We start from the raw sequence: 26,351 nt of genomic DNA on the forward strand, positions 1-26,351 counted from the left end.
TTTTTGGGTGGAACTCTGCTTTAATCCCATAAAAAAACAAAAACATTTCTACTGCATTTGTGAAGGCTTCAGGGCGCCCAAGAAAGTCCAGCAAGCACCAGGACCGTCTCCTACAGTTGCTTAAGCTGTGGGATCGGGGCACCACCAGTGCAGAACGAAGCCACTTCTCTCCAGGAAAAACGTCAGGGACAGACTGATTATTCTGCAAAGGGTACAGGGATTGGACTACTGAGAACGTAAAGAGGGTAAAGTCATTTTCTCTGATTGAATCCCCTTTCCAATTGTTTGGGGCACCTGGGGAAAAAAAAAAATCTTGTCTAGAGAAGAAAAAGCAAGTGCTACCATCAGTCCTGTGTAGAGCTGCACAATTAATCGTTAATCTAAATCACGATCTTCTTCCCTTCCCGATCTTCAAAACGGCATGTCACGATTCTTTCTAACAATGGTGGTTGTTGCAATATTTTATGTCACACAGTATTTGCACAGCGGTTTTTCAAACGCAATTTTTTTTAAATACACGTTAAAGCGGAGGTCCACCCTAAAGTGGACCTTCCGCTCATCGGAACCCTCCCCCCCTCCAGCGCCACAATTGGCACCTTTCAGGGGGGTGCAGATACCTATACAGTACAGGTATCTGCACCCACTTCCGGGATAGCTCTCTGCGGAAAGGGGCGTAGATTACGCCCCTTTCCGAAAGTCCCCCGCTGCCTGCTGGGAAACACACAGATCCCAGAGGCAGCGGGTCCATCCTTAATGCGCAGCGCGACTCACGCATGCGCAGTAGGGAACCGGGAAATGAAGCCGAAAGGCTCCACTTCCTGATTCCCATACCCAAGATGGCGGCGGCAGCACCCGAGAGACGATCGAGAGATCGGCTTCGGGTGCCGACATCGCGGGCGCGCTGGACAGGTAAGTGTCACTATTTAAAAAGTCAGCAGCTGCAGTATTTGTAGCTGCTGGCTTTAAAAAAAAAAAAAAAAAACGCAGAGTCCCGGCGGACTCCCGCTTTAATGAATAATAAAAAAAAAACGAAACGGTAACGTTTTTTTTTTTATAATGGGAAAGATGTTACACCGTGAGAATCGTGATCCTTATTCTAAGCAAAAAAATAAAAAATCATGATTCTCATTTTAGCCAGAATTGTGCAGCTCTAGTCCTGTGATGCCAACAGTAAAGCATCCTGAGACCGTTTGTGTGGGGTTACTTCTCAGCCAAGGGAATCGGCTCACCGTTTTGCGTAAGAACACAGCCATGAATAAAGAGTGGCATAAAAACACCCCCGAGAGCAACTTCTTTGAGCCATCCAAGAACCGTTTGAGGAACAAAAAGACAGTCACTTCCAGCGCTCAGAGGTCTTCTATGGTGAAGAGCAACAAGGGCATTGGTATTCCAAGACTAGGTTGATGCTGCCCTCCTCAGATGGGGTAATCTGATGGAAACTACAAAAACAAAGCAAAATGGAAGGTGTCCATACCTAGTGCAGTACCAATGACATTTATTGATTATTAAAAATGGTAAAAAAAATGGATACTCACAAAGTGTAACTTTCAATGAGCCATAAAACCACACGGTGTGGGATAATGCGGACACGTGCTATATCACATCAAGGGGTAAAATCGCGTGTGTTTCAGGGGGCACACCACCTTCCTCAGAGCTAAGCTACCTAGCTGTCCACACTATCCCACACTGTGGTTTTATGGCTCATTGAGAGTTGCACTTTGTACTGTTTTTTTTTTTTTTATTTATTCAATAAATGTCATTGGTAATGTACTAGGTTGCACGCCTTCCATTTTTGCTTTGTTTCGTGGTGAGGAATAATACCTTTTTCAGCATGATGGAGCACCTTGCCATGAGACAAAAATGATCACTAAGTGGCTTGGGGAACAAAACATCAAAATTTTGGGTCTATGGCCAGGAAACTCCCCAGACATTAATCCCGTTGAAAACTCGTGGTCAATCCTCAAGAGGCAGGTGAACAAAAACTCTTACAGATTCTGAAAAACGCCAAGCATTGATTATGCAAGAATGGGCTGCCATCAGTCAGGATGTGGCCCAGAAGTTGATTGACAGCATGTTAGAGGGGTTAACACTGGCAATATTGACTCTTTGCATAAACTTAATATAATTGTCTATAAAAGCCTTTGACACTTATGAAATGCTTGTAATTCTACTTCAGTATACCATGGTAATGGCTAAAAACACTGAAGCAGCAGACTTTGAAAAGTAATATTTGTCACTCAAAACTTTTGGCCACAGATATATACAATCATCTATGAGTTAGTTATATGCCGCTTGTGTTGGCTCATGATTGGCCTGTGCTGTCTGCTCACAGGTCACCAACTGCCCTCCCTTCCAAGGCAGACTATAGATCAGTGATGGCGAACCTTGGCACCCCAGATGTTTTGTAACTACATTTCCCATGATGCTCAGCTACACTGCAGAGTACATGAGTATCATGGGTGATGTAGTTCCAAAACATCTGGGGTGCCAAGGTTTGCCATCACTACTATAGATGATCCACCCCCCCCCATTCTTCTTTCCTGGGCAAGTTTCAGTCAATGTGTGGCTGGTTTATAAATGCAGCTGGCATCTGACACAGGCAGGAGGGAGCAAGTGGGTATCTGTCATTACTTACTGCTAGCATTGAAAGTGTTTGTTAACCTAAAAAAAAAAAAAAATCCTGTTCCTTTTAAAGCATGTTATACAGCACAGTGTTTATGCTGTGTCATTTGCTTCCCTGAAATATCTGGCTGATCCTGTCTGGTTCTGCCCTCCCCTTTTTGTAAACTGACCACTGTATATCATGGCTGCTGAGCACTGATACCGTGGTCAGTTTATGTGCCTCTGTCATCTGCTCTTTCCTCTTATTCATGTAATGTGCCTTACAAAAAAACTGCAGCTATATACTTGTTTACAGAGCGCCATCAGTGCTCGCGTGACTCAGCGCCTCTCCTGACTGACATCAGCAGGGGAATCCTTGGCCCCCACCTGCTGCAGCTGCCGAGCGAGGAGAGAGCCAGGCCGGTCACGTGAGTGGCACTCTGAAATCGGGTATATAGCTGCATTTCCTTTTTTTTGGGCCAAGGTGGCCTAAAGCAAACCTATTTCCTTCACTAATGACTGCAGCAGCGGTGTAAGCTGCATGTAGCCTCAGCTCCATAGAATATACAGCTCTGTGTTCCAACAATAGGACAGAGACTTCCCAATTGCTGCCGGGACAAAATCTAATGCCTAGGACACACCGAGGCGTGTGTGATGTGTCGTACCCCCCCATCAGCCCAGCGTTGGGTGCTTTAATAGCTGCCCAATGCAAGTGAACAAGCACGGTTCTTTTTGTGTGAAACGCGTCAATTGACTATCATTGCAATGTTGTCTGGCTCATGACAATAAAGAAATTTCTACAGCATCTCTTGGATCCAAGTGTGCAATCAACCTTTTTCTTCTCTCCTTGTCAGTTTCGTGACTGTGGTGACATTCCAGTTTGCATAGAATATCCAATCACAAGCAAGGAACAGAACAAAAAATGCATTTTTAATTGCATGTAATTTAATGATTAGTCAACAGAGCTTCACCTCCTTTACTAAGCTCTGGGGAATGTTACCTTGCAAAGTACATAGTCTATTTGTTTGCCTTTAGCAAATCAACTCGGAGGTTAAACCTGACAACCAAACACTTTTTCGGAATGCGTAGTATTGACACACTCTGTATGTTTGTTTTATTTTTGATATTCTGTATCTTGTTTCTCTTTCTCATATGTATTCTATCTTTTGCTTGCAGCTGAGCGCCAGCGTCTGTTGTCACCATCTCCATCTTATGGCACTCCGATGTGTGACCGGGTCAGTCCGGAGGAGGTCCAGCTCCGGCGTCGGCTGAAATATTTCTTCATGAGTCCGTGTGACAAGTTCAGGGCCAAGGGAAGGAAACCTTACAAATTGGCCCTGCAGCTTATCAAGATCCTTATGGTCACGGTGCAGGTACTGTGCTAACTGTTATTGCTTCATTAGTACTGGCCTTATTGGTCTTTTATTATATGTTGGTCTAAAATAACTTGGATTAGGTGTCAAACACCAGTGTCATACTAAAAATAAATTCACTTTGATCCACAAAAATGTACAACACCACTGTCTCTTCCCACTCTCCCTTTGGGGGGGACTGACTGTAGGACTGGTAATTACCAAAGATCTCTATCTCTCTGCCACTGCTGTCCAGTATTGTACCCACTTTGGGGCAAGATAGACTTGAATGAAAAATAGACAGCACCTTATTAGTAATCAATATGACTATGAGCATATATAGATCTTATGGATACCTTTGGATGTTTACCAATGGGCAAATATGACTGTTGAAAGTGCATACATATATCAATTCATAAGGCCTCATGCACACGAGACGCTGTTAAACACGTGTTCAGAGGCAGTTGGATACTTTTTTTTTTTTTTTTTTTTCTTCAACTGCCCCTGAACTCATTCAATGCTATCCTATGTGTCCATGTACACAGTCTTGTTTTTATGCAGTTGCGTTTAACCTCATTTTTTGTTCAGACGCAAAACGCCGGTACCGCGTTTTGTCACGTTTTTTGTTTAAGCGTTTTTAAAGGTAACCTATTTTTTTTTTACATTAAAAATGATGAAAAACCATTACAAAAAAATATATTTTAGGCAATTGCAAGTGGACAATTCACAACTTGTGGCAAGTAACATGGCAGGTGACGTGACAACTGGACAATCCATAACTTGTGGCAAGTAATGTAGCAATTGGCAATCCACAACTTGTGGCAAGTGACACGCTAAATACAAGTACGCTGCTGCTACTCACTCTGGTCTCACAAAATGGCTGAAATGGTTAATAATACTGTTTATTTTTATTTTTTTTAAGCTTGGGGGGGGGGGGGGGGGGTCTATGATGTTAGCTTAACTAAACGCTTCTAGACGCAAACGTGGTAAAACTACGCTAAAACGCGCGTTTCTAAATGCCGGTTTCAGCTTTTAAAAATGTGTCCAGCAGAGTTTGCACTGACGTCTCGTGTGCATGAAGCCTTACTGTATTTGGTTCACATATTTATCAAAGTGACAATATTTTAAAGTGCATATAATGCAAAGCAGAGTCTTTTCTTAGTGAAAAAGTTATTTTCTGCTCAGTGTCCCATCAGTGTCAGTACATCCACCTCCTGGGAGTAGTGTAATGATCCAAATGAAAAAAAATAAAATGCAGCGCTTGTGAAAAATATATGTAGAAAATCCCTGGATTGACCCTCAGGGGTGAGTGTTAAGCTGATGACTACAAATGTATAAAAACTAGCATCATACAAATACACTAGAGCTGCAACTAACTATTATTTTTCTCAAGTCATCTTCCAGGACGGCACACCTGAGAGATGAGAGGCTCCTCCCTACAGGAAACACAATCAATCGACAGCTGTTTTAAGTCCCCACCCTTCCCCTTGATCCTCAGTTTTTGATTGTGTTTCTCCCTACACAGCGAAACTGTTTGTTTTTTTCCAAATGACCCGAAGCCTGGGGCTGGTGGTCTCCCCCTGGGAGCCGGACCACAAGCCTGGGAAGCCTCTGGGTCTGGTAGGATATTCTTGTCCTTCCTGGGGGGTTCCCCTATCTTTTCCTCAGGGCGGGCAGCAGAAATTGGAAGAGCCCCCCTGAGAGCTGAAGGACCCTGGGTACAGTGGTGTACCCAGAACTTCAGGGGCCATTATCCTGTCTCCCCCCTCCTTACCTGTACAGGTGGCTGTTCAGACAGGGGTGCTGGCCATCGGTTCTTTCCAGGGGGCTTGTCCCCGACTCCTGGGTCCCCGGTAGCTCGCGTGGGCTGCCGGAGAGGGCGTGGCAACAAGCACCCGCGTCATTTTCAAACTTCGGGAAAATGGCAGCGGCGTTCTTACCCAGGAGGGAAGGCTGAGAGTCAGTAGGAGCAGGCGCCCACATCCTCCTTTCTCTAGAGCAAGGAGGCACCAGTTTACTACGGTGGATGTCTGCCTTAACCACCTCAGATATGAAGATGGGAATGAGGAATGGAAGGCATTGCCCCCCCCCCCCCCCCCCATGTTTATAGACTGACTTCCCTATGGGGACAGCAGTTGGGGGGGGGGGGGGGGAGCACTTTGGCGGCTATCCTCCTTGCGTGTGGACCATAAGGATGGAAAAGCAAGCCCGCTGGCTGTGGCAAAAAGAGGAAGACGACAACGGTGAGTACTTTACTTTCCTTTTGCCGTGGGAATTTAGCTGCAAAATCCCCCAATTCCAGCCAGAGGGTTCCTGGGCATTTGAGATCTCACCTGGGGTCTGGATTCAAATAGCCCTTAAGCTTCTGCTAAAAACACCAGCCGCAGCTCCCTCTTACATCAGAGAAGCTGTATGGTGGACAGGTGGTGCAGAGGAACGAGTGTGCCTAAACCACCTCAGATGAGAAAGAGGTAGGTAGGCCATTGCTCCCCCTTCCCCGTGTATATACTGACTGGTGCAGTGCAGAACCTGGGGTCGGGATACAAATAGCGCAGACGCCACTGCTAAAACCACCAGCCACAGCTCCCTCTTACAGCAGAGACACTGTGGTTATCGCAGCAGTAGGTTGCCAGCCTCTCCCTACATGCCCAGTTGTGGTACATTTAGTAGGGATGAATATAGCGTACAGAGGGGACCTGGTAGATACAAAGTTACTTACAGGCCAGGTATACCACTGAACAGGTTATTAATTGGGCAGTGGTTGGTGGATTCAGAAGCTCCCCTGGTCAGCAGGTGCACTAGGTTACTAGCCCAGCTGCTAGGAATCTGAAGTTGCTTCACAATGTTTAAAAGCTGACCTAACATTCAAGGATGGGCAGAGACCAAGCTACTGTGTGGCACAGTAGGGGTTCCCTTGTCACAGATCCTCCTTTTGGGGCTATAGTTAACTTTCATAAGCTCCAACCTCCCACTCCACCTTTACACTGTGTTTATATTATAGCGTAGGAGGTAAGAAGAAACTTTTTTTATTGGTTTGGGCTACAATCCACGCAGTGGCAGATCTAAAGGCGATTCACCATAGATCGCTCCCTACATCCTTTTAATTGAGGATTTTCTGTGCAAACCTATGCAAGAGCTACATAATTAATTGTTTGAAGCCTGCAAATGGCTATTTACCTCCCAGGCTAAACTGGTAACCACCTCTTCTAGAGAGGTCTTAAATTGGTCTCTAGGGCTGGGCTCATTGAGACTTTAGTTGCTAATCAGCACCACCTGGATATGTGCTGGCTAGCGTTTGCTCAGTCTATGGAGGTAAGGTAGGACAACAACTACTACTAATAGTAGGGTGTCCAACCATTTTAGGATCTGTTCCTTCTCTGGTGGTGAAGGTTTAGTATCTACAGCCCAGGCTATGCCTATGAAATAAATTGCCTGTTGGTTATTTCATAAAGGGATAGACCATGACTCCTCATTGGCTGCACACCAGTAGACCTCAGTAGTGAAGGTTTGTGCTTGCTGGGATGATTTTATGGCACAGCAGAAATACACATTGAGATTTGTGACATCTCTGCTTATAAGGGCTATATTGCTGTACATCAGAAATGCACTGCACTGAAGCTTGTTTGCTGTCCTTTATATACTAAAGGTACTGCTTTGTTTGGCTACAGATCAGAAAAATACAACAGTGAAGGTGGTCTGTACTTTCTGGTTTTGTGTTGCACAGCAGAAATGCACATCATTGAGTCTGGTGACATCTCTGCTCATAATGGTTATATTGCTGCACATCAGACATGCACAAGATTGAGGTCTGTCTGTGGGGCTTTGTGTCCTGTTTTACTGCCTTGTTGGTTACTTATCAGAAAGGCAGCAGTGAAGTCTGATGGTCCTGATTTGCGTGGCGCTGTGCTGATTCAGACAGTGCTATTAACAGCAATGGCTGCCGAGTTTAAACATGCGATTTGACATGTTGAGTCGCATGACAAATCATTTCAATATGGATGTGCTATCTCTATTCATAGTGTTTTATTGTTGCACATGAGATTTATACAGCATTAAGGTCTGTGAGGTTTTGTGTCCTGTATTACTGCCTTATCAGAAAGGCAGCAGTGAAAATTGATGGTTCGAATTTGTTGGGCTACATAGTAGAAATACAAATTGAACCCCTGCCAGGTGTAGTACATATACTGCCTTTGGTAATCCATGTAGCACCACAAAGTGGTGTGCTGATTTTAGCCATGCGATTTGACATGTTGAGTCGCAAGGCCAAATCGCTTCAATATGGATGTGCTATCTCTATTCAGAATTGTTATATTGTTGCACATCAGACATATACAAGATTGAAGGTTGTCTGTCCTTTTTATGTCTTGCATATACTGCCTTATTGGCTGCATATCAGAAAGGACACAGCAGTGAAGGTTGCTTGTCTTTTTCTGTTTTTGTTTTTGCTGCTCAGCTGAGAGACACATTGAGGATGGTGGCCTCTCTGCTCAGTATTGGTATATTACTACACATCAGACATACACAAAGATTGAATGTTTGTGTCCTGTATGTCCTATATTTACTGCCTTATCGTTTGTATATCAGGCTAAACAGTGTTTCTCATGGATCTACCTTTCTGCATCTTAGGGATACACAGCAGGGGTTTGTTGGCTGCAATCCTCCAGGGAGTCACAGCATTGGGGACCCCTTACTTGTTCGACCTGAAAATTGCTATTTGTTTTTTTCCCTGCGACCTGTGTAATCTTGAGGTCTGTGGATCCAGGAATCAGGGACTGCTGGTGTCGCACAGACACAAATGGTACCCATTGGAAGCCATAGTATATGACTTCTCATGCGTCTTGCAGTCCCAAGTCGCAGGTTGGGTCGCACGGGTGTGGGAACCCTAAACTTATCTGTCCCTTCTGATTGAGGTTTTGCTACACAGCAGGAATACTCATCATGGCGTTATTGTTTTATTTTGCAGCAGACCAGAAAGATTGCAGCTGTAAAGGCTGTCTGTCTTTTTCCTCAGTGTCTGCTTTTATGTTGTTGCACAGCAGAAATACTCAAGATTGAAGCTTGTTGGTACTTTCTGTTTCAGAAAAACACAATGCTGCAGGTTGCTCGTGTCCTTTCTCAGTGTTGGTTCTATCTGAACTACACTACAGAAGTGCATGACAGAAAGGATTGTCTTGTGTTCCATATTTTTCCCTGTGGCATAGCAGAAATGCACAACACGGGAGTTGGTGTTCATATTAATCTTATAACTGTGGTGGTTTGTCAGAAATACACAACATAGAAGTTTGGGTCTTTCTGTCTTTATATTTATAGCCTTGTTTTGCTGTACATAGGTAAAGCACAACAGTAAAGGGGGTTCCTGTCCTTTCCGTATTTATATATCAGTTATGACCTAGCTAGCTGCACTAAAGAAATACGCAGCATTTAGGGTTTGCTTGAGTCTTAATGTTTTTACGTCTTGGCAGCACATCAGAAAACCAGACTATGAGGACTGTTTGTCTACGTTGAGGTTCAGATTTGGGTCTCTTCCCATATTTGATATATTGGTTTAGCTAGTCACACTCAGGCACACAACATTGTTGTCTATGCTTGTGTCCTTTCTGTCTAAATCTATTGTGCCGTGCCCACAATCTATGATCATTTTATTTGTGATATTATTAATGCATGTATCACCTTTTTGTATTTCAGCCTTCTTTTCCATGGAGGGGCCAGGAGTTCGGGCTGCAGCTGCCACATGTCAGAAAACCTTGACCACTTGCATTCAGGGATGCCAGAACCATTTCCTAGGGTTGAAGCCCTGTAGGGTTATGGGACACTGGAGGAAGGGGATAATGAATCGCCCTGTTTAGTAAGAACTTGGAGAGTTCTGTTCAGAGAAGTATTAGGGCCTGAGGATGAAGTATAAAGATGTATACCCGATCGAATAGGTTTCGGCTCGGTGCATGGCCTTCATTTTGCCCTTTTAGCAAAACTAGACATAGCAATATGGGTAGTCTACTCCTGCTAGGGACTTTAATCTCCTGAAGAAGGCTCTCAGGCGTAAGTAAGGACATAGATTGGGCGTGCCTTAAACCCAGGGTTCAAGCTTCTGTTAATCTATTTCCCTTAAGTAGGCTTCCCTTTAGTCTTTTGCTGACCTAAAGATAAAAAGGAAGCAGTTTTATTTCCCTCAACAGGATAGTGTTAAGACAGGCCCTCTTATTGATTAATGTAGTGTCCTTGTCTTACACAGGTCTCTTATTTATCTTTTTAGTGGTTCTAAGTAGCACCTACAGGCATAATAGGCCATGGTTGTTAGATGTGTGAGATAGGCAACATTGCTAACCTACAAGTTTAACATGTTTTCTGATTCCATTTTTAAGAGCCCATTTCACCTAGATACTGCATCTGAAGCGGAAAAGGCAGGAACATCTGTGGAGCAGACCTGCAGATCAGCCGCATGATCCAGCTAACATGCCTTCATCAAGCATATGAGCGTATGGAGTGGAGGTAAAGCTCACTGCAGAGCCAAGGTTCGCCAAGAGGGTTTTGCAGTGGCCCCACCCTAAGGTAGGCCTGAGGTACTTGTTTATCCTCTCAGGTGTGCCGTCCTGGAAGATGACTTGAGAAAAGTACCAGTTACTTACCGGTAACTGTCTTTCTGGGAAATCTTCCAGGACGGCAGGCCTACTTCCCGCCCGTTGGAGGAGGGAAAATTCTAGAACACTAGAAGGTGAGTACCTATGAGGAATGATTTCCCTTGTGAACCTGGTTCAGGAGTTACTTCTCTACAAACTGAGGATCAAGGGGAAGGGTGGGGACTTAAAACAGCTGTCGATTGATTGTGTTTCCTGTAGGGAGGAGCCTCTCATCTCTCAGGTGTGCCGTCCTGGAAGATTTCCCAGAAAGACAGTTACCGGTAAGTAACTGGTACTTTTTATAATCGGTTAATAACCTTAAAAAAAAAAAAAAAAAAAAAAAATTATTCTTAGATATCTCTATGCAGTGGTAAATATAAATGACCAACTATATGGTTAGAGAGAAAAATCTCTAATCAACTCTGAGACCAACAGACAGAAGTGTGGTATGTATATTTTTCAACCACAGTGACGGGAAAAATTTTGTAAATAGAAATCTGCTTGAGGCTGGGTTCACACCGCTGCGGGGGGAGAACCGGATGTGATTCGCACAGCAAATCACATCCGATCTCCGTAGCGCTGCGAGTTCAGCCATACAGATAGTATGGCTGAACTCGCAGCGGTCCCGCAGCAAACTCGCACGGGACCCTTTTTTGGGTCCGCAACGGAATCGGATCGCATGGGGGTTCACACCATGCGATCCGATTCCTGTGCGAGTCGGCAGATCGCACTGCGATATGCCGACGGATCTGGGGATGTCATTAACATAACATTGACATCCCCAGCCGTCCGCATAGGGCAGTGTGAACTGCCGGCGGGAGGTATGCGATGCGGGAAAACGCCGCGGATTCGCGGCGTTCCCGCATCGCAGCAATGTGAACCTAGCCTGATGAAAGGAATTTCCAGACAGTGTATGTGGTTTTCGTTCAGAAATTACATTCATTTTAAAAACCAAGTGAAAATTTCAAAACATTCTTTCAGCGAATGTACAAAAAAAATGTTTTTGTCTGAAAATTGATCCGTGTGGCCAGCATAAGGCTCGGTATGCAGTTTGCTTTTGATCTGTTTCTGCAGTGCTTTTTGCTGTGCGTTGTGATTTTGCTGTGATTTGAGTTTTTGCATTATATTGTTGGGCAGATTAAAAAAAACACAATTTGCTGCAAAAACCATTAAATGCTTTTCTGCAGCTTCTCCATTGAAGTACATTGAACCAAAAAAAGCATTGTTTTGCGTTTAAAAAAAAAAAAAAAAAAAAAAAGTCCCTGACCATTTCCAAATACACAGCGGCTGAAAAAAGCATAGATGTGAACGTGTCCCGTAGGAAACCAAAAAACACAAAACACAATGTGAACCAGGTCTAAGATGGTTAGTAACATAATGGGGGTAAAAACAAAACCTAAAAAGTAGCCCTTTATGCTACAACAAAAAGCAGATAATCCCTACTGTAAGGGGTTCATAATTTTTATTTTCTGTAGAACTGTGAAGTAATATTTACAGTAGCGATTATTTGCTATTTTTGTACTATAAAGGGCTCATTTTATTTTTTTATTTTACCCCATTATGTTACTGGCCGATAAATCGATTAGTTGTTTCAGCCCTAAAATACACAACGACTTGAATCGATGTTTCACATGAACTTTTTATTGTGTCGCTATAGATGCATCTTTTCATTTTGTGCACATTAACAAACAGTCCGTGAAGGAAAAAAGTGAATGAAAGCTCCTCTTTGGTACTATATAATCCTGTTGAAAGGGGAACACAGGAGTGGGGCCTCTTCAATTAATGATAGACAGGGATAGGCGGATTTCTCCAAATACCATTCACAAGTATGCATGTATCACAACAGGAAGATTGGGTACCCTTGCCACAGATGATGGACACACATGCCTTATAGCGGTGGGTCCAACAGGTCTTTGGTGGGGGACGGTGATGGTTTAATAATATACCTTGATGGTCACATCTCAGGCAATAAACGGTGGATGTTGTGCACCAGGCACTCCGCTAGGCAAACGTGCCTATATGAGAAATCGATCACCAGCTGGAATGATCTTTGGTACTCCAAAACGGCATCCAATCAAGATTTCAAATCATTATGGGAAAGACTTTATTAACAATTATTCAAATCTTATCACGTGACCATACATTTTTACTTCTGTGTATTGCAGCTAATCCTGTTTGGCCTCAGTAACCAGATGGTGGTGCAGTTTAAGGAGGAGAACACCGTGGCTTTCAAGCATCTTTTTTTAAAGGACTATACAGATGATTCAGATAAAACCTTTGCTGTCTATACCCAGAATGATGTGTATGAGTATCTGAACTATGCTGTGGAGCAGGTTAGTATGACTGATTACATTGTCATACAGAAGGTGGATTCAATTCCATAGTTGCCTGCTGCAAATGAAAAAATGCAAGTCTGAAAACCACCAGGCGTAACTTAGTTTGCACTATGTGTTCCTTGTGTTAAAGTGTTACGGGGTCCCTGAGTTACGAACGAGTTAGGGACTGCCTGTTTGTTCTAAAGTCGGATAAGTAGGAGTTGTTCATAACTCTGGGACCCCCTGTACTAAACCCACAACAGTAAAATCAGTCTGTATATGCAGCATAGCATGCTTGTTACACTCACTGGAACTTTAAGGGGTTAATTCTCTGCATTGTGTAAAAAGTCTGTTTTTATCCTGTAAGAACAGATCTCCCCCCCCCCCCCCCCTCCTGCACTGTCTATCTGGGGTAAACCAGTTACCGCAGGCAGGGTAGCAGACCTTCACATGCTCAATTGTGGTGTTTTATGCTGGAGAGAATTTTTACTTGTTCTCAGACTCGGAGCTAGCCAGGTCACATGATATTGGCATCACATATGTGGGCGTGTATACAGGCTGTAGTGGAAATCTCCTCCAATCTGAACTCTCAGCACTGGAGAAACTACAGTTTATCACTGACCGTGGTATACAGATTAGCCAAACTGGTATATAGTGGCAATATTTTAATGTGAAAATTTATAAACTGTAGGCATTGTGTGGGAGACAGATTAACCATTTTCATTTTACTGGGTTTAGTAAAACACTTTATTTATTTTACTCCTTGTTTTAGGACAAATCTTCATTTTTCCTGTTGTCTTTTAACTTAGACATGAGTCTGCTGCATTTTAAGGTCTGAAATAACTCCTATTGTAGGCGTGTGTGTATGTATGTATATGAGCTGCAACGATTCATTTGGCTGTCGACTAATCTATCGATTATTTCTTCGATTAGTCAACGACTATCTGATTTATTTTTTAATGAATCTAGTGGGTTTTTTTTTTTTTTTGATTAGCTAATTAATCCTTTGGATAACCTTGAGAGTATTGTATGGCAGGGCATTGGCGGGCAGGGCAGAGTATGGAGGGATGGCTGCATCCATCCGACCTCTCCCCTCCACTGCACAGATCAGTACAGAGAGGGGAGAGAGAAACCGGCGTCATGTCATGACGCCCGTTTGTTTACAAGTGATCGCTCCATCGGAGCGATCACATTGTAAACGCCTGGGTGTAGAAAGATGGCCGCCGCTTCGGAGCTAGGCCGAAGCCACGGCCTCTCCTAAGGCCGAGACCGCGGATCGCGGCATGTGCGCACGGATCGGTGACGATCCGTTGCGGCACGGAGGGGGAGAAGAGAGGGGGACGGAGGCACGGAGGGGGAGGTGTGTGTGTGTATATGTATGTGTGTGTGTGTATATATATATATATATATATATATATATATATATATATATATATATATATATATATATATATATATATATATATATATATATATATATATATATATATATATATATATATATATATATATATAAAAATCTTAATTTTTATCTTTCACAATATTCCATTTTATAATATTTATGTCAAAACTGCAGAATCTCTTCCTTGTGTTTTCGAGACTGACAGCATGCAGTATTGTAATTGCCTGGGGGTGTCTAGTTAGGGTCGGTTCACACTGAGGCAGCACGACTGCCTCAGGTGACCTGCATCTGACTTCAGCGGTGGCTTGCAAAATGACTTCTGTAATAGAAGTCAATGCAAGTTGCCTGAAGTCGCCCCCAAAAGTAGTACAGGAACCTTTTTCTAAGTCTGAGCGACTTTTGTCGCTCCTATTAGACTGGTTCCATTGTACAGAATGGAGCGCGGGTTGCCGGGCGGCTAAGTCGCCTGACAAGTTGCCCCAGTGTGAACCGAGTCTTGCTGTCTGGATTTTCCCTTTTTTGTTTTATATTCTGAAAAATGTATCGTACAATTTGTAAGTAAATCATTGTGTGTCTAGATATTTATAGAGCTTTCCTTCTTCCTTTTTTTTACTTTTCTCCAACAGTACCTCTCCCTTCCTAACCAAACCACGGCTCGCTATGCTTATGTTCGACCCTTCAATAAATCTGCACTTTCTGTCTGTCAGCAGTATTATCGCAAGGGTCACATTGATCCCGCTAATGATACGTTCAATATTGATCCAAAAGTCGTTACAGGTAAAGGTGGTTTTATTTATTTTTGTTTTTGCATCTCCCTGGCCAGGTGGTAGGACAATGGGGAAGCAAGCGTAGGGGCCTTTAAAGAGGAAGTAAACCCTCTCTTTTAAAAAGAAAAAAGAAAAAACAAAACCCTGCAGGACAAAAGCATAATTGCTTGCCTGAGATCAAAGCGACCCTCATTCACCTCCTCCATCACTGACATGTTGACTCGGTGTGTCTTCTAGGTATTGCTGCTATGGCGCTGTGACTTCGATGACGTTGTGCATGCATGCTGGTGCTGCTACTAGCGGCATAATCGTTGTTAGAAACTGCACGCACAGTGCGCCTGCACCCGATGTCTATGGGGCATGCGCCGCACCTTTTTAGGTTTGGGAGATATTTCTTGCACCTACAGGTAAGCGTTAATCTAGGCTTACCTGTAGGTTAAAGTGGTTGTAATCGGTTTACAGCCACTTTAATATTACACATGGCAACTAGTACTAGGTATTAACTGGCTTGCCTTGTATACAGCATTGTGTGATCTGGAGCTCTAGAAACTGGCACTGGTGTCCCTAACATTTCTGCATTAGCGCACAGAACAATTCTCCTACAATATTTTTTTCTTTATTTTCCCTTTGTTACCCCTACATATCTTAAAGCTGTTTTATTGCAAACTTGGTCATTTTTACCTACGGGTAAGCCTATGAGGCTAATTTGGGTTCACACTGGTGTGAACACAGACCTTGCATGTGATTCGCAAGCATTACTGTACAGATTGCGTGTGATGTCCTGTGTGATTCAAATTCAGCCATACACTTTGTATTGCTGAATTCACATTGCATTTGGATCAAAATGGCACATTTACATTGACACCTGCAACAGTTTGCAGAGGGCAGTATGAACTGCCTGCGAGTGACATGCAATTCGTGAATCTGCATGGGAATCATGCTGGTTCCCGCATCGCACAAGTGTGAACCCAGCCTTAAAGAGATAGATATAGATATTCCTTTTACCCAGGTATTCGTTAATTGCCTGCTGCTGTCCTCATTTTGCTTAAAAAAAAAAATGTAATACTTCTATAGTTGCAATATATTTTTATTGGACTTTATGGAAAACCCTGAAGGATTACATCCAATACTGTCCCAGTTGCTCATGGAATTTAATGCTAATCCAAAATTGTAGCTGCTTGAGCCACCAACGTGCGGGCACGTAGAAAATGCAGCGTATCCCTTGAAGAAATGATATACTGGTCCCTGGCAGTATCCATAATTATTTTGGAAGATGCAGCCTGAGGAGTGTAATGTAATTATACAGTATGTGTAGTTTAACCAGTTGTGGATACTGGACATGCTACACATGCCTAGAAAAATGACTTGAAATACACAGGGCAATTGTAGTATGCCCTGATGGTTTTTCTCCATATTTTCTAGCAATTCTCTGGTGTCAAAATGTTAGGCTAGGTTCAGACATGTCCAAGAGAATCAATTTAACATGGTTCCCTATGGGTCCTGTTCATATCTATGCAGTTTCCTGCAGTGCATTTTTGAAAGGTCAACACAAACTGTGTTTTTTTTATTTTTATTTTTTTTTTTTTTTTTTATACCGTAATAAAAATGATATAAATTAACCCTTCACCCTAATCGGCCCTAATTATTATGTTTTTATCCCCTTGCCTTCTGAATCATTTTCCTGCTTATTTTTATTTAATTTTTCTAATCCATTAATAGAGTATTATGTTTTAATATATAATAATAAGGCTTTGTTCTATGAAAGGGAGGGGGGGGGGCAACTTTTTTTTTTATCTTGAATAATGGCAAAGTTATTGGTAAATAAACAGCCGGATAGCCTGTAAGACTGGCTCTAGTCCATAGGGAGTGTACAGGCGTGACAGCTGAATTTGCTTAATAGGTCTGATACACACAGTGGTGCCTATTTATTTATTTATTTATTTATTTATTTATTTATTTATTTTTCTCCCCCTTTCCAGATTGTGTATACACAGATCCCGGTGACTCCAGTCAGAGCTACAGAAATGTTACCATAAAGTTTCACAAGTAAGCATAACTCGCCAGGGATTTAGTAATCGCAAAGAGAGCATATATAGAAAACCCCACCCCAGAGAAACAAAAAATATGGATAGAGAAACAACGGGAACATAAGGTAGTGATCACCAGGAAAATAGAGAATAAAAGATTGTTCCAAAAACAAGTGGAGTATGGGGATGGGGAAAAAGTTGGAAAGATGTTGGCACAGATTGTAAGAAGTAACTCCTCGCCATCCACCGTCCCAGTGATTAGGACTGAGAAGGGTGAAATCACAGCACAGAGATCAGTGATTATAGAAACCTTCAGGGGATTTTACGCTAAACTGTATACCTCACAGGGGACAGGAGAGGGCAAGGATATGGATAGGTTCTTTGCGAGTATTAAAATACCGTCCCTAACTAAGGAGGAGAGTGAGATAATGGAAGCCCCATTAACAATTGAGGAAATTCAATGCGCAGTGTCAGAAATGGCTAATAAGAAATCCCCAGGACCAGATGGTCTTCCTGTGGAAACCTATAAATATTATGGTAGAATATTGCTTCCAGAGCTCCTTAAAGTATTTAACTGGGCGAAAAAGGAGGGGAGATTGCCTACCTCAATGACTGAAGCAACAATAATAGTCTTGCACAAGGAGGGGAAAGATCCATTGGAAACTCAGTCTTACCGACCCATTTCCCTTCTATGTGCGGACGCTAAAATATTAGCCAAAGTATTAGCCATCAGATTGAATAAAATTATATCCAGGTTGATACATCCCGACCAAACAGGTTTTATCCCAGGCAGATCTACAAGTACGAACATAAGAAGATTATACCTTAACATGCAGGTACCAACTGAAAACGAAGGTAATAAGGCAATAATGGCTTTGGATGTAATCAAGGCCTTCGATAGCTTAGAATGGAGTTACATCTGGCGGGTACTGGGGGAATTTGGGTTTGGCCCTAATTTTATTGCATGGGTAAAAACCCTGTATAACGGCCCCAGTGCCAGAATTAGGGTTAATAACGAATATTCAGATAGGATCTTATTAGAGAGGGGGACAAGACAGGGGTGCCCTTTGTCACCCCTGATCTTTGCTCTGGCAATAGAACCACTAGCTATTGCAATTAGATCCAATATGAATATGGTTGGTTTTCAAAGGAGGATGAGGGAAGAGAGGATAGCGCTATACGCGGACGATATTCTCCTCTTTCTGGGGGACACAGAGCAGTCCCTCAGACAAGGGATGAAACTTATTACGGATTTCGGGAGGTTTTCAGGCCTGGATATAAACTGGGAAAAATCAGCTTTAATGTTATTGGATAAAAGTAGGGCTCAAAGCCCAGTGATAGGTGTGCAGCTGGAAGTAGTGGAGCGCATGAAATATCTGGGGATACATATACAAAGAGATCCTAATAAATATATAAGTGACAATATGGTTCCATTAATAGCTAAATTTATAAATAAAATCGAAATTTGGAAAAGACTTCCATTATCGACTGCAGGGAGATGTAATTTGATTAAAATGGTATGGATGCCCCAGTTATTGTATGTGTTACACAACTCCCCGATATGGGTAGATATAACGTGGTTCAGGAAAATGGAGGTATTATTTCGAGAGCTTATATGGAGAGGGGGAGTATCAAGGATTGCTTTACAAACTTTGCAATCACCAACAAGAAAAGGAGGAATGGCAGTTCCACACCCAAGAAGCTACTTTTTAGCTGCTCAACTACAACACTTGGGAATGAGCGAGGAGATAGGTGGTGGAAATAACAGGGCCCTAATGTTAATAGACACCCCATAAGAATATGGTAGAAGCTCTGGAGGCAAATTCATTTCCCCAAAAAAAAATCCTACAACAAAATTAGTAGTAAAAGTGTGGAAGGCAGTTAAGGCGATTAAAGGTCTGGGAGGCTTAACTCAATATACCCCTCTGTGGGATAATCGGAACCTGCAGGAAATGGAAGAAATAGGGGGATATAAAGAATGGGAAGTAAAGGGGATAAATAAGCTGGCCCAGTTATATACAGGGAAAATATTAAAGACATTTAGTGCTTTAAGATCAGAGTTTGACATATCAAAACAATCATTTTATAAATACCTTCAAATTAGACATGCTCTAGAGAAACAATTCAATAGGCAAGGCCCAGTGTGGAATAACTCCCCTATTTTTGGCAGATTAAATGCTTCAGTAAGGACAAAAGGATTTATAGCGGATGTATATCCAGCTATATGCGAAGGAAGTATAGGGAGTCCAGAAAGGTTTAAATGCAGAAGGAAATGGGAGGAGGAATTTGGAATCCTTACAGATGTACAGTGGATGAAAATACTGGAGGATGGATATTCAATTTTAGTTTCGCCTGCCCAGAAGATGTCACATTTAATGCTGCTTCATAGAGCCTATTATACACCAAAAAGACTGTTTAGCTTTGGATGCAGAGCAGATGATAAATGCCCTAGATGCCAAGAGTCTGGAGACCTGGCACACATGTTCTGGCGATGCCCAAAATTGTTCCGCTACTGGTCAGAGATTGTTACCACTCTGAATGAAACATTTAGAGTGGCGATCAAGGGGGATCCCAGGATATGTGTGCTGGGCCTGGGAGAAGTAATGGGAAGTTCGCGATATACAAATAAAGCAATACTGAGGTGTTTGTTCCAGGCAAGAAAATTGTTAGCACAAAGGTGGCAAGCAAAAAATGCCCCTTCAGTAGCGGACTGGCAGCTAGTAATTATGGAAACAATATGGAAAGAGAGGGTGATATACTTAAGGAGAGGAAATTTTAAAGAATTTAAAAAGATGTGGAAACCCTGGTTGGATAGAATGGGCCACCCAGTGTGAGGCATGGGAGAGGAGGAGGATGAGTAGAGAGAGTGGAAGGAAAAAGGGGAAGGAAGAATACCTGGGTAGTGAGTGAAAAGGGGGGCCAGACAGAATAATTATTGACACACTATGGATAGGAACGCTTCCTAAAGGCTTTATTCTGACCCATAGAACTACTGTATCTGTTAGGGTGAAATAAGTGTAATACGTGTTATAGAGAATGTTTCTCTTGCTTTTATTATGTAAAACAATGATGAAAATGAATAAAGATTATGAAATTAATAAAAAAAGAAAGTGTGATAAAAAAAGCATAACTCGCCAGACTTTGGGTTATTTTTTTCTTTTTGATAGGACAAAAAAAGTGTAATACAAGAAGTCTCTTTTAAGCAGCAACTCTTCTGTGAGATATACAGTTCAAATCCTATAATCTTTACTGAGTAAACCATGATTAGGTGTCCATAATTAAATGAAATTCACATGTGATAAAATATCAAGGTTCTTGATTAAAAGTCATCATCATCTACCGCCATAATCTTTAGCGACACCACCAAAAGCAGAAATGCTTGCTTACCAGCTCATAGTGACCACGTATTACATGAGGTCAATCACACTTATGGCTTAATACCCAGCAGGGGCCTTTACAGCATATAAATGTCCTCCTACGGTTTGCACATCAATATTCCTGGCAAAAATCTCATAGGGGTATCCCAGAACAATAAAAAGGCATGATTTGCATTGCAGTTTCTTACCAAATACAACCGTTTTCTTTTTAAGATAAGAGTGCTAGGGAAAATGCAGCAGAATGTCTGCAGTCTGGCAAGCATTTGGCCCCGCTCCTCTCCATGGCGCCGGCATTTTTACTGTGGACATGTTGGCATTCTTACTGTGGGCGCCTGGCTGTGGCTTCACAGCGGGGCACGCAATGCGCATGTGCATGTGCAAGCCACACTGCACGTTGTGAATGGCTGAGCAATCTTCTGGGACCTGTGACGTGTCCCAGAAGATGGGAGGGAGGGGGGGGGGGAAGAGGTGAACTTCCTTGCGCAGCCCCCCGGGAAGAAGTAGGAGCTGGATGCCTCCTAAAAAGAGGGTATTCCCCCCCCCCCCCCAAAAAAAAAAAGAAATTCCAAATGTGGCATGTCGGGGGGGGGGGGGGGGGTGTGGGTCACTTAAAGCAGAAGTTCTATTTATGGGTGGAACTCCGCTTTACTATTTTAGCACGTAGATTTTTATTTTTGCTTTACTTGGTCATGAAAAAACAGGATTTCCTGCATTTAATAACCTTAACCCAACATTTGTTCTCCAGACAGTTCTGCAGGCTAGTTGGACAGTGACCAGAGGGAAACTTGGTGGAATGATGTTCCCTAATTGCTATTTTGTGTGTCTGGGCTGTATTTAGCCATCCGTACATGGTCAAGGCTGGCCAGAAGACACAACAGCAGGTTTCAGCTGGTGTAGAAAGCAGGATGAAAGCTAATGTCTAATAGGTTCAGAATCCATTCTGTACACAATCATTCACATTGGAACTGAATGTTTTCTGGTTGCTGTAAATGAGTAACGTGTGTGTCACAAAACTATCCTAAATGTGTATGCATAAAATAACCTTTTCATAACACCAGTGCACGTTACATGAAAGAAATGCTTGCAAAAATGACAGTTTACTTCTGGTGTTAAAAGGTGGTGAATTGCATGAAAACTTGTTTGTTGGGGATAAATAATACTAGTAGTATTTATGGGAAGAAGCAACCAGCTGTTAGGCTCGGTTCACACAGAGGCGACTTGTCCAGGCGACTTTGCCGCCTGACAAGTCGCCCCCGTTCTGTACTACGGAACCGTTCTAATAGGAGCGACTCGAGTCACTCCGACTTAGAAAAAAGGTTCCTGTACTACTTTTGCGGCGACCTCGGGCGACTTGCATTGACTTCTATACAGAAGTCGTTTTGCAAGTCGCGGCAGGTCGCGGCGCGGCAAGTCGTGCCGCGTATGGTGTGAACCGAGCCTTAAAGTAACATCCAGGATTATCATCATCTATCCTCCTCCCCTCTTTTTTTTTTTTTTTTTTTTTTTTTTTATTTATTTTTTTTTTTTTATTTATTTAAATATCAGTTTGCCTTTCAGATGTGAGGTGGATGGAGGAATCCTAACTACTGTGCTGTGGCAATTTTGACAGTGAGGCCGGTTAAAATACCTGGATCAGTGCAGTAGCTGCTGTTCAAATGAGAATTTTAGAAACATTCCTATTCAACAATTAGATTGTTGGTGGGAACAGCCATAGATGGATCAAGTGGTGTGATAAATGGTTAAGGCCCCTTTCACCCTGGGGCAGGGACTGCATCGGCGGTAAAGTGGCGCTATTTGGCTGCTAGCGGGGCAGTTTTAACCCTCGCTAGCAGCCGAGAAAGGGCTAAAAACCACTACAAAGCAGCGCTATGCCAGCGATATAGCCACGCTGCCCCATTGATTATGAATGGGCAGGAGTATACACCGCTCCAAAGATGCTGCTAGCAGGACTTCTTCTTCTTTTTTTTTTTTTTTTTTTTTTTTTTTTTTTTTTTGTGTCCTGCCAGCACACTGCTCAAGCGTGAAAGCCCTCTGGGATTTTACATTGGAGAGACGGCAGCGGTGGTTTCAGGGCGCTTTGCAGGCACTATTTTTAGCGCTGTAGCATCTGCAAAGCGCCCCAGTGTGAAAGGGGTCTAATTGAATATAAACAAGTGCAAATAAAGCGATGTCCCACAATAAAAATGCAAAGTGATGTACTTGACCTACAAAGAAAGAAAAAATCTGCCAACATCATAAAAGTGCAGTGGTGAATGTTATGTATATAACAAAAGAAAACGCCAATAAAGGTCTGATAAATAAGTGCAAAAAGTGACTGGTTCCTGTCTCAGTTCATAATGGTAATTAAAGTGACTGGTGCCTTTTCTTTCCCGTTGTAGCGACACCTCTGTGCTTGCTAGCATCTCACCTTACTGCTGTAAGGTAACAACATTGGATGGCTGGCTCTGAGGATCTGTGTCTGCACTTGTCTCTAAGGGTCCTACAGAAGTTTGCCTGGCTTGACAACTTTTTTTATATGGTGGATGATGCTCCCTGGGTGTCCCACCCCGACAATCTCATCGATTTTGTGATGCATAAGAAAGAGAATACTCCAATAGTGTGATAATGTTTAACTGATTTTGTTATTATAAAAAAAATTGCCAGAACAAACGTACTCCACAAGCGGCAAGCTCGTACTCCCACATTACTTCCTGTAGCCTGACGCTTAGTCCCAAAGTGTATTGTCGCGCCCATGTGACTTCATCAGGGGGTCACTGAAAAGTGAGTAACATACCAGCTGTTTTTATAATAAATCTGTTAAACGTTATCACGCTATCAGCATATTCTTTCCAATTCTGTCTTGTACACTACAATCTAGGAGATTGTCGGAGTGGGGGCCCTGAAGGATCATCATTCATTATAGAGATCTACAAGCCGGGCAATCTGCTGTAGGACCCTGCTGTTGCCTTACAGCAGTAAGGTGAGAGGCTTGAGGGCACTGAGGTGTTGCCACAACGAGAAAGAGAAAAGGCATCAGTCGCTCTATTCACCATTATGGACTGGGAAAGGCACCAGTCACTTATTGCACTTTATCAGACCTTTTAGTGTCTGTCTGACTGTTTTTTTTTTAATTTTGTTATATACATCGCATTCGTCAATGCACTTTTATGATGTTGGTGGATTTTTTTTTATTTTTTTTTGTAGGTTAAGTACGACAAATTTTTATTTGTAGGAATTTATTATCGCTTTTATTTGCACTTGTTTATACAGTATTCATTGAACCATTTATCACACTACTTTATTACATAACTGACAGGGCAGCACCACCTTTACACTATATATACCTCATTAGCTACGGATCAGCTTAATGGCATCTGCAGCAGTCAGCACTTTTCCACTTAAAGTGATAGTGTGGGAGAATTACCTTTTTTTTTTTTTATATTCATAGATGGATCAAAATTTGATCAGTTAATCGGGGACCAGACAAATTTTAATCCATCTATGGCTGTTCCCACCAACCAACAATTTCTGTTAAATAGGAATGTTTTCATCAAATTTTGATGCATCCAAAGCTGGTTATAGATGGATGGCTTATAGATGAAAGCAAAAAAAGCTGACTGAAGGAGATGCAAAGTGTGTGTGTGTGTTTATTTATTTTTAAATCTCCTTGCCTGCCTATCCACATGTACATACTTCCAGACAATTCATTGAGTGTAAGTTAGAGCTTTTAGCATTGGGTCAAACCGGCAATGCGACTCCAAAAAAGTGCATGCATGTCTTGGGTGTGATACGGTGTGAATTTCAATGGAATGCGATGCAGTCCCTGAGTGAGTCGCATGCGGTTCATAGTGTGAAATATATATGTAGTTGCTCCTGTGCATACTAGAGAATTGAAGCCCCTGATTTGATTGTGGTGTTTTGATTCATTCATATATAATTTTTTTTTTTTTTTTTTTCAGACTAATAAACCTCACGGTACAGTTTCAGTTAAAAGCTATAAACATCCAGACCATCATTAATAATGAACTTCCAGACTGTTACACCTTTACAATCACTGTGAGTAGCAAAGAATAAGCACTTAATGCCATCATGTCATTCTAATTTTCTTAGAGCTGAAACCATCGACTTGTGCAATACCTGTTCTCTTTTTCAATACAGATCCTATTTGATAACCAGGCACACAGCGGCAGAGTGAGAATACAGCTTGCCAATGACGCAACTATTAAAGAATGTAAAGATCCGAGCGTGTATGGCCGAGGTGAGCTTCCTCCATTGTAAGTCTTTAATTGTGCTTTCTGGATAGAAGGGGCCGGGGTCCAGTGTGTGTATGTGTGTATATTTATATTTAAATTTTTATTGGGTAGTGTCAGAAATTTAACAAGAAAACTTTTGAATATGCTTGAAGGAAACCAGGGGATGAAACAGCACAAATAAGAATGCTTTTGAGTTTACATTGGGTTATTACCCAATGCACGGAAAGCTTAAACCATTGTTGGACTAGTCTGCAACAGAATGATAAAATGGGGACAAAATGTAGTCTTTTTAAAATGGTTATACTTTAGAACAGTTTTAGATTCCTGCAAGAAAAGAGCTCTACCTCTCTGGAGGCCTGTATGTCTGTCTGCTTCAGCACTTTAGCCTCCCCTATTGCATGGTTTGGTTCTTTCTACTGGCAATCATGTATTCATACATTCAGGACACGCCATGCTTGGGTTGGTATTTTGCACCCTGCACATTATGTTGCTGATGTAGACCTTGACAGATCCCATACTAAGCGATTTGTCTTTTCCACCAGGTGACAACCACTCTCGGTTGGCGTTTGATTTGTTTGTGATCCTTTCTTGCATCCTTTCCTTCATCCTGTGTGCACGCTCTATTCTACGGGGCCTGAAATTACAAAACGTGAGTGTTATCTTTTGGCATAGAGTGAATCTGGGGCTAGGCTGTAGACCTTTTTCAAATGTCTCTTATATTCTTAAAGTATAACTACAGTATAAGCAAACTTTCTCTTTCTTTCTTCTTTTTTTTTTTTTTTTTTTTTCTTTTGGATAGAGAAAGGGAAGGTTATAAGCTGTGTGTCCCATTTAGGGAGACTTTACCCTCCCTTTTTTTTTTTTTTTTTTTTGTCCTGTAGCTGAAACCTGAAGTGAGGAAAGATTAGTTTTCTCCACAGTGGCTTTAGCTGTAAAGGTCTGTAAGGTTTGTTTTAAACCTCATTTAGTGCTTAAGGAAATGTGAATAAATATAATAATTTTAATATAATTAAATAATACATTTTATAATATAATTTAAATATAACCAGGCCACAGATTGACTTAATTTTGTATAAAACAATATAAATAGCCAAGCATAACTTTGTCGTACTGTATTATGTACAGACACCAGAAGCAAAAACATAAAGAGCATTAAACAAGAAATGTAATTCTAAATGTGCAGCGCTAAAATGGTGATAACCAATAAAAAAAAAAAAAAATTAGGAGAGGAACTAACCAATCCTATCATCCCACCAATATCTGTGATTTCAAATGAAGTAAATGGATTTGCATATACCCAAAAAAACGTGAAAAACAAGTACACACAAATGGTGAGACAATGATAAAAACAAGTGTACACAAATAATAATGAAAACCAAAGGAAAAAAGTCCATACAGTAAAGAAGTCGAAAATCTTCACAAAAAACGTTCTCCCCTGGGCTCCGTGGTAAATGCCAGACAAGTGCGCAAAAGCTGTGATATTGAATCAGATATCAGATTAACAACAAAGAGGTACCGTGTTCCACATGCCAGACAGATAATAGAAACTGCTTACCAGATATCGATGACCACTGAATCACAGGTTGTCAAAACAAGCACAGGGAATTGGGTCTCCCAACCATAAGTAGTTTCATATCGCTCAAACGTAAAGGCAAGGGGAACGC

At 42.0% G+C, this 26,351-nt stretch overlaps 1 protein-coding gene across 1 annotated transcript in view; it reads left to right on the forward strand.

Annotated features, from left to right (window-relative positions):
- The window catches only part of MCOLN1 (mucolipin TRP cation channel 1), a 56,079-nt gene that overhangs the window by 15,093 nt on the left and 14,635 nt on the right, over window positions 1-26,351 (forward strand). The window contains exons 2-8 of the mRNA XM_077470022.1: window positions 3,778-3,974; window positions 12,733-12,900; window positions 14,911-15,061; window positions 17,031-17,097; window positions 24,394-24,490; window positions 24,593-24,692; window positions 25,230-25,336. Of these exons, the coding sequence (XP_077326148.1) occupies window positions 3,778-3,974; window positions 12,733-12,900; window positions 14,911-15,061; window positions 17,031-17,097; window positions 24,394-24,490; window positions 24,593-24,692; window positions 25,230-25,336 (887 nt within the window). The remainder of the gene's footprint in view (window positions 1-3,777; window positions 3,975-12,732; window positions 12,901-14,910; window positions 15,062-17,030; window positions 17,098-24,393; window positions 24,491-24,592; window positions 24,693-25,229; window positions 25,337-26,351) is intronic.

The sequence above is a fragment of the Lithobates pipiens genome, unplaced genomic scaffold (assembly GCF_037356315.1).
Source record: "Lithobates pipiens isolate NorthernLeopardFrog02 unplaced genomic scaffold, aLitPip1_a1.2 Scaffold_8, whole genome shotgun sequence".
Taxonomy (NCBI): Eukaryota; Metazoa; Chordata; class Amphibia; order Anura; family Ranidae; genus Lithobates; species Lithobates pipiens.